Source organism: Chaetura pelagica, unplaced genomic scaffold, assembly GCF_000747805.2.
Source record: "Chaetura pelagica isolate M959 unplaced genomic scaffold, ChaPel_1.0 scaffold829, whole genome shotgun sequence".
NCBI lineage: Eukaryota > Metazoa > Chordata > Aves > Apodiformes > Apodidae > Chaetura > Chaetura pelagica.
In genome coordinates this window covers 578,501-587,432 of record NW_009954535.1, presented here as the reverse complement: position 1 = coordinate 587,432, position 8,932 = coordinate 578,501, and the positions used below count along the sequence as shown (strand labels likewise).

Genomic DNA, 8,932 nt, shown 5'->3' with positions numbered 1-8,932 from the left:
CAGCAGGCAATGCCCCTGCCAGACACAGCAGGCAACTCAGCCCCACGGGCTGGTTCCTGGGACAGTGGGGCTTATGGGGCATCTGGCAGCAAGGAGCTATTATTTTGCCATGTTCTAAAGGCTGCAGGATATTTGTATCAGTATAGAATGATCTCAGTAGAAAATACATGAGAAAGTCTTTTATATACTGTACAGGGAGTATATTGCACTGAAATCAAACATTGATATCTCTTAAGTTCCACACTAATAAACTAGTTTGTAGTTATATTTCTAGTGTTTATTATTACACAGCTGATAACATAGTAATGAAGAGCGCAGCTTATAGTGCATTTAAGAGTAATATTTTGTATCCTGCAAAATTTGCCGGTTTTGATTTCATTTCCATGGGAGAGGGAGAAGAATCAGAGATGCTGAAGAAAATATTCCCATTTACACAACTTTCAGTCTTTTTTCTTCAGTAATCTCTGCATATGTGTTTTTGACCAGTGTTTCCAGTGGGCTTGTTCCTTGCTTCCAAACAGTGCAGTCATTTCCTCAGGAATACAAAACATGCTGTCTGGCTTAAACAGATATGAAACAGGGAAAAGGAGTTGTGTTGATTCTGTAGTTGTTTTTCCTTCTAAAAATCAGTTTGGAAGAAAAATCTAAATGCCTTGAGTAACTGCTTTATTTAGATACTGAATATAAACACCCCAGACTAAATGTTCTTTGGCATTTACACTGCGGTGCCTTTGCATTCTGTGGGGCAGAAGGGTTATTTAATCTTTGCTGCAGTGCAACAGCTCCACATTTGGTCTTGCAGCACTGTTTGATCTTCTACATCCAGTTATCTTCTCAACACTCGACAGCCTGCAAGAGCATCCGACTCTTTCCTTTTTTTTAAAACAAGCAAACAGACAGAACCCCCCAGTATGTGTGTGCTCTCTCTTTCTCTGCCTCAATGTTGTAGTCTAAATAAATCACATCCTCAATGCAGGGTGTTTCTTCTTAATATCTGCATGGACAGCCTGTTTAATGTTGTAAAAATAAATTATATCTGTCTGGCCTTGTTCCTCTAATTTCTGAACCAGTGCTGTCTGTCCCCAGCATCAGAAATGTGTTCACTTGTGCCTGAAGCTGAGTGTGGTTTGCTGGTGTGTTAGGGCTCTCACGCAGATGCCTTTTTCCCTGAGGGTGGGTGTTTGTGCACATTTTGGCCATGTCCCTCTGAGAGCCCCAGCCTCTCCCCACGGCCATGCCTGTTTGTTGTGGCCTTGCCCCAGTGCACATCCAACCAGAGTTTGCTCTGGGAGCTGCCACGTGCTGTGTGCCTGCAAGGGGAGCCCTGGCAGAGCTGCTGGAGGCTGGTGGGGCTGCCTGTCCTTGTGGTCTCACTCATGTGCAACATTTGCACAGGTGTTCTTCACGTCCCACAAACACAGCAAATGCTTCTTTCCACTGGGAACAGCAACCCACTGCCCCTGAGCTCCAGATGATGGCCAGAAGGCTGCTGTGCTGATGGCAGGGCGAGTGGAAATATCTAAAGTGTGTGTCCTCTTCTTTTCTCTGGTTGCAGCCGATGTTTTCCGTTGCACCGAGCTTGGCCACCAACGCATCAGCTGCCTTCAACCCCTACCTGGGGCCTGTCTCCCCAGGCCTGGTCCCAGCAGAGATCCTGCCTACGGCCCCAATGTTGGTGACAGGGAACCCCGGTGTCCCGGTTCCTGCCGCTGCTGCTGCTGCTGCCCAAAAGCTCATGAGGACGGACAGGCTGGAGGTAGGAGCCAGTACATATGTAACTTACTCTCACAAGTTATATCATTTATGATGTCTCCTGGGTATAAAATAGGTTTTTGTGAAAATAAACAATGCAGGCTTCACTTTAGGTGATAATGACATATCTTGGTGACAGGTAAGGACAGGGAGTGACCAAGTGATCATACAGCAAGTTAATGCTTGTGGGTCTGCTTCTGACCCTCTGTTGCAGAAAGAAATGGAAATACTGAGCCCTTCTGCTGCCGCCAAGGTCATTCCTAAGAGTGCCTCAAAGCTGTCTTAGTGTGTGCCCAGAAGGTGTTAACATGGGGGGTGTGTGGGCATGGGGACCAAGCATGGGGTGGGTGTAAGTGCAGACCCTCAGCTGCCTGGGTGGCTCAGCCTCTCCTACTTTTGCCCTGGACAGATGGTGCCGACACTCCCCCATCGGCCTCCTGTGCCTGGCTTATCAGCCTTGCTACAACCCTGACAAGTGTTGGTGCTCTCTGCCTGATGCTCTGCCTGGCCCTGGATCTTCCTTATCTGCAAGGCCTGACAGTGTTTTCGGCACCTTATCGGCGCGGGCGGCGCGCCAGGGACGCGCTGCTCTGCTGGGTGCAGTGACACTGCAGCACTGCTGCCTGGGGACAGCCCAGGGGCTGCTCTGCTCTTGGGTGAGCTCCCTGGCCTCAGGAGTGCAATGGGAGGAGCGAGAAGGACCCCTCTGGTTTAAAATGCAGCCGGTTGTAATTGTAATGCTTTCCTTTCTGCCCGGAAAGATGCATCTGCATTAACAGGCATTAATGCTCCTTACAAGGAAAATTAATTCCTTTATCTTAGCTGCATCTCTGAGTGACAAGCTGCTGCTCAGAAGGCTGTGAGCTGGGGGGGGGAGGTGCAGAGGGTCATCTGGCAGCAAGTGCTTCCCTCTGCCTCTGTCACTATTCTCAGAGCTCACGTCACCACAGGTTCCCTTCCCGCGGGATCGCATCACTTCCCTTTTTAGAGATGTTTTCTCCAAGAAGAGCGTTCCCCAGAGCACACTCAGGTTACAGGAGAGGCGGCTACACTGAGCTGGGAGCTGGTTCACGGGTGGCTCTTTGGAATCACCAGTGTCCTTTGAGGACTCTGCTTCGTGGTGGATACCTGCCAGAGGTGGAGTAAAACCAAAATGCAATTAGATAAATTCATAAATAAATCACACCAGATTTCAAGTTCAGCGCCAAGGGGAGGATGCTGATGGCAGGGAGCCCTTTGGGGGGCAGTACTGAGGTCGGCTGCTGTGCTGGATTGTGCTTCCAGCCGTGCAGAGGCCATGGGGCTGGTCAGTGGTGCTGGGGACATGTTTGTAAGCAGGACAGGATGTACCCAAAGTCACTGAGCGCCAGCTCATGTTCACTGGTAGGAGCCCCAGAGGGGCTGTGCAGGGACAGCTCTTCACGTGGTGCCTCCAGGGCAGAGGTTGTGCTGGCCAGCAGGTTGTGACCAAAGTGCACGAGGAGAGAGTGAAACCTGGGACTTCAGCGTGCAGGATCTGGTCCTGCAGTGTTCTCCTTGCATAGCTGTTCAGAGAAGAGATATGCTGCTGAGCCAAACTACATGAGAGGGAGCTGTGAGAGTGTTCCTCTCACCACACACCCAGGGGCACAGTCTGCAGCAAGAACCATTTTTAACCAGTAGGAAAAGCCAGCAGAAAAGTATGAAATCAGTAGAAGAAATTTAAAAGCTTGAGTTGTTTCGCTTGATGCTTGAATGTAGAGGAGGATGATGGCCAAGTCAGGACCCCCTGAAAATAAGTGCTGAGAATTAGAGGTGCCTCTTTTGTCTCTGCCCTGGTGCAATGGCCCTGTGTGGGGATTCCTCCAGGAGCAAACTGCTCTGGCCACTGCACCCTGTGGATCACTTGAAAGAAATCTGGCTTCTCCCACCCTTTAAGCCGTTTGAGTTTTGCTCTTTATTTTGGCTGGGATCAAGAGCACGTGCAGGTTGACCCACCGACTCTGCAATTGCACACTGTGCTGCTGTCTTCCAAAATTAGTATCTGGCAGTGGGGAGGTGGCTCTTCCCCTTCCTTTTTTCCTTTCAGCAAGTGCAGTTTGAATAGTGAAATATGTGGGTGAGAAGGTAATTTGCCATCATTTAATATGGAGTATACAAACACCATACAAATGCAGTATACAAACACCAAATAAGCACATCATTTTTATGAACATCCAAACACTTTAATGTACTTCATAGGTTGCAGAGATGCAGAACTGATGTGAAGGATTTTGCATGGTCTGGTTGTTACCTCTCAGAGAAGCCAACACGCATCTACCTGCTCCTTCAGTGAGCGTGTTGCTGTTGGTCTTGTCATTTGTTAGGACATGATTAGAGAGCTTTATATGGCTTAGCTTGCTCTGCCTTGGAATGAACTGTCCCTTAGAAAAACAACTGCTCTGATGTTAGCATCTAATCTTGGAACATGATTTGTTCTACTTAGAATTTGAAATACTTACATTCAGGAATGATGTGCTTGAGTGTTAAGTTAGCACACGTGTTCTGGGGCACTGAATCAGGTCCATGGCTAAAAGCTCCTGTACCTGGGATTTTAAGGGAAGCAGGCAGACAATGCAGATCTGTCAGGCAGTGTGCCTGGTCTCCTGAATTAAAATGAATATTCAGAAGATAAGGCTGGTGACTGTCACTAGCAGTAGGTGTGATTTCATACATTTTTTGACTGTGTCGTGGGTACAGGGGGCGTGCAGGTGTTTGGGGGTCCAGTGCGTTCAGGCATTTCTGTAAAGAATCTGGATCTCAGGGTGGAAATGTCATGAGTTGGGGCTTTTCCTACACCTTTCCTCACACTTCTCTCCTGCCAGAAATAGCTTAAATGAAAGTGTGGCTCTTCTAGTGAGCTAGAAGTGAGAGCAAAAGGAATTGCCTGCTTTATTTAAGACGTACGTGTTTCCGTTTGAACGCCCTCGTTCTCAATTAGAAGTGTTTAAGAATCAAGAATGACCACAGTCAGGCTGCTGTTTCCTGCTTGTTTCGTATATGCCTTTTTTTTTTTTTTTTCCAGAAGGAAGCAGCTTAGAACTTCTTGGAGGTTCAGGTCATGGATAATCAGGAAATCTGTTAGTGCTGCTGTTGGCTGAAAAGTTCAGAATGTGCTGGGCAGCATTTGACAAACCTGGTTCAGTGCAGAGAAGGGGGCAGGCACGTGGTGTGCCTTGCTGCTGGAGGGACAGGATGCTTGGTGTCACAGTCTGTGTCCCTGCAGCCAAAACTCTGCTCCCTTTGGGGCAGCAGCAGTTGTCCCCCCACCAGGGTGGGCAACCTGAGCCCAGCAGGGAGACTAAAATAAACTCAGCCTGAAGTTAGAGCAAGTGAAGCGGATGACAGGGAGTCAGTACCACTGCAGCACTAACTCAGCATTTTTGCAGACGAGCTAGAGGTGTGCAGGTCTCTTTTGTTTATGTTTCTTGACATACTAAGTTGAAAATTTGAGACTAATTCCAGAGCTATTAATAAATAACTAAATAGAAGCTCTCCAGATCTGAAAGACCAGACAACATGTCACGCTTCCATGCCCCTCTTTACTCAAGCAGATGAATGATACATTTCTGCATGCCTGTGGCAAAAAATAACACCATTTTCAATGCTTGCTTTTAAGTAAACAAGAATTGGAAACATTCTTGGCTACCATCACAGGGACTGGAAAGCTGTCATTGCTGGTCACACTGATTAGAAGGCCTGGCAGTGTTATGGTTTGTGTCTGGCTGCTGTAAACCATCCTTCAGAGATCTGGTGAGGAGCACTGAGAGCACCATTCATTGCCTTATCTCAGCTACAGCATGATAGCTCTGTGAAAGTTTGCTCTGGACATGCCAGAGATTATCTCTATCTACCTAACTATTGCAGTTGTCTGGTCATTCTTACTTGTTTTTTAACTGTGATAAAATTAGCTTATCCATGGATGCATCTTCTTTGCATGTGTATAGATACTTTTATATATATGTATATGCTTATTTATGGATTTTTATGTATCATCTTTATGTTATTCATGGAGTAGTTCTTGCTTACAAGTGGCATGGTTTTGAGAGCTTGGTTTTGTGGATCAGCAATAGAAGACAAAGAGCAGAGACAGTCCACTGACATTAGTTGCATACTTTATCTTCAGAGGAAAAGACTTCCATTTACTTCTAGACTGCAAACAAATAATCAAAGGAAATGCTGTATTTTTGTCTGTTGGTGAGGCCTGGATCAAAGACACTGGTTGATGGCCCAGGGATCCCCAGCTGATGGCAGGGAGCATGCTGGGGCTGCCCAGCCCAGCTCCAAGTGGGGTGTGTGTGAGAGCAGGGGGCAGAGAGGCAGTGGGAGCAGGGGTGCTGCCAGCACACAGCAGACACCAAAGGTGACTCGTGTGATTACTTAAACCAGTGTCACCTCCTTCTCCAACCTGTCGTACTGGCTGCTGAAGTGGTCCATGTCACTGTGTAGGGACCAGGGAAGGGAAGGGATCTGGCTGCAGAATTGCCTGGAAGGCAAGTGGTTCTTTTCCAGCTGAGGAATTTTCCCAGTCCATTTCATCTGCAGAAGCAGTGGTGCAAGAACCAAGCCACGAGCAGTAGGACCACAGGGATGGACAAGAGCAGTGGAGGTGTCTGAACTGGCTCACTTGGCTCTGCTGCAAATATGCATCCAGAGTCTTTGTCACTGCATGGAAAAACACTATAAATAGGGTCATGCTGGAACGACTCTGGACAAATGGATGTTTCCTGTGAGCGGGTTCACAAATGGCAGTGCTCCTGTCCTTCAAGGATGTCATTTCATAGGTCTTAGATAATGGGCAGCTGGTTAAAAAGCAGCTAGTGCACTGGCATGGATGGAAACCCAGTAACAGCCAAATTTGGTTTGTTGTAGGGATCAAAGCCAAGATCCTTGAGAAAATACTGATGATCCAAACTCATGGCAACCATCTTCAAAGGGAAATGCCTTCTACTAAAGTGTTGGGTTTTTTTACAGAAACTTGGTTGCTTTTGTCCCTTTCTGTGTCCTATAGCCCTTGGAAAACTAAATGACAAAAGCATTTGTGGTTTGAGAAGAGCTGACCATGAAAAGAACACACAATGGTTTTTTAAACTCAGGGTTTGCAAGGTGTGTGGGGAGGGAGGTGATGCTTGTAGCTCTGCTGATAAGTCAGTGTCAGCAAGGCTGGCGTGGTGAGAGGCCAGGAGGGGTCAGTGCTGGTCTGGCTGGACTGCAGCCCTGGCCCCAGCCACAGGAAGGCTGCAGGGGAAGCCCCAGCCCCACGGGTTTGGGCCTGCCCCGGCGGCAGCCTCTGCTGTGCCCTGAGGGACCCACCTCCTGCTGCTCCACAGGGCCGGCCGGGCGGTCGGGAGAGGCAGCCCCACAGGGCTTGGATTGTCCTCTTGTGGCAGGTGCCTGGATGGTGGGGCTGGTGTGGCACCACACAGCTGTGAGTCCAGCTGAGTCCAGCACCAAGTGCCTGGCCAGTGGGACTGCATGGGAACGGCCATCAGTCACCCTCCAGCACCTCTGGCTGATCGCCCTCATTATTGCCTGTGGCGGTGGCGGCTGGGACACAGGCAGGTCACAGTGGGGCACGACGGTGTCTGAGCACCGCGGCGCTCGTGGTGCTCAGAGAGCTGGCTGCAGCCCCCTGCTCCAGCAACACAGCCCTGGGCTGGCAAGGCAGGAGCCAAACCAAAACCTGCGGTGTGCTTGGCTCCTCATCCTGCTGGGCTTTGATGCTTTTGGACATCAGAAGTGGCTGTAGAGAAGCCAGGTCCCTGCTGCCGGGGAGCTGAGCGTTCTGTCCCACCACCACCCCTGGGGCCCAGCTCCCATCCTCACGATGCTCTCCTGGACTTCCAGAAATCCCGACTCTGCTCCGAGCTGTGCCCACAACACACATCACCCAAACTGAAGGCCTTTCTTTTCCTGGTGTCACAGGTATGTCGAGAGTACCAGCGTGGCAACTGCAACAGGGGGGAGAACGACTGCCGGTTTGCCCACCCTGCCGACAGCGCCATGATCGACACCAACGACAACACCGTCACCGTCTGCATGGATTACATCAAAGGGAGATGCTCACGGGAAAAGTGCAAATATTTTCACCCTCCTGCGCACCTGCAAGCCAAGATCAAGGCTGCCCAGTACCAGGTTAACCAAGCTGCAGCTGCCCAGGCAGCAGGGACTGCAGCTGCCATGGTGAGTTTGGAAACCCCTCTGGAATAGAAGTCTGTTGAGGAGATGGTCACGGGCGTGTTGGGTGTTCTGGCTGGAGGGGGGTGTGCGTGTTCTCGGGGACCCCAGTCGTGGTGCAATGAGCTCATCAGCATGTGGTGCCAGATCTGCTCTCAAGTAGTTACAGACCGTTCAGGTGTCCCACTAATTTTGCCTGCTGATGTTCGGAGTGTCTCTGTGCATATATGTGTGCATACGTGTGTGTGCATATACCTACAGTTTATTGTGTGTTTGTGTGTGGGTAGATGTGTATCTATCTAGCTGCCCAGATAGATAGACCTGTATTTCAGTTACTGTAAGTCTGTGTTCGTAGAGACTTAGTTCGAGGTCAATCTGGGTGTGTTCCTGTCACCCGTAGCCCCCTCTCCGGGCCCCCCCGAGGGCTGCTGGCAGCTCTTGGAGGGCCCCAGACCCAACCTCGTGGCTGTAGCAGCCAGATCTGGAGCTGCTCGGGCCCGGCGGTGGCACAGTGTCCCCTCTGCGCTGCGCCCGGGGTGCGGGAGAGGAGCAGGGCTGGGCTGGGGTGCCCAGGAGCAGCGGTGCCGGCGGGGGCTCCGCGAGGGGCTGGCGGCCGGGCCCCGCCGGCCCCCCTGCATGCCTAGGCTTGTTACCGTTGTACACAGCAGCCAGTGATTTGTTTTTATTTGTTTTTTCTCACCTCCCCAATGCACTGCTGCCCCCATGACGCACCTCTGCTTGCTGTTTATGTTAATGCGCTTGACCCCACTGGCCATTGCCATCATGTGCTCGCTGCCTGCTAATTAAGACTCAGTCGGCTGTCAAATCACTGAAGCGACCCCTCGAGGCAACCTTTGACCTGGTACTATGACCTTTCACCTTTTAGCTTGGCATGTAGCTGTATCGTAGAGTCGAGTTGGGGGTTAATGTGTAGAGGTGGAATCTCCCGGTGTGTCCCGTCCTCCCCGCCCCCCCCCCCCCCCCA

The 8,932-nt window shown here is 50.2% G+C and overlaps 1 protein-coding gene across 2 annotated transcripts in view; it reads left to right on the top strand.

The window, feature by feature from the left end:
• The window catches only part of MBNL1 (muscleblind-like splicing regulator 1), a 60,171-nt gene that overhangs the window by 38,047 nt on the left and 13,192 nt on the right, over nucleotides 1–8,932 (top strand). The window contains exons 3-5 of one of the 2 annotated variants that reach the window (XM_010004715.1): nucleotides 1,556–1,756; nucleotides 7,696–7,953; nucleotides 8,756–8,809. In XM_010004715.1, coding sequence (XP_010003017.1) covers nucleotides 1,556–1,756; nucleotides 7,696–7,953; nucleotides 8,756–8,809 — 513 coding nt within the window. The remainder of the gene's footprint in view (nucleotides 1–1,555; nucleotides 1,757–7,695; nucleotides 7,954–8,755; nucleotides 8,810–8,932) is intronic. The other variant, XM_010004717.1, reaches the window with a different exon arrangement.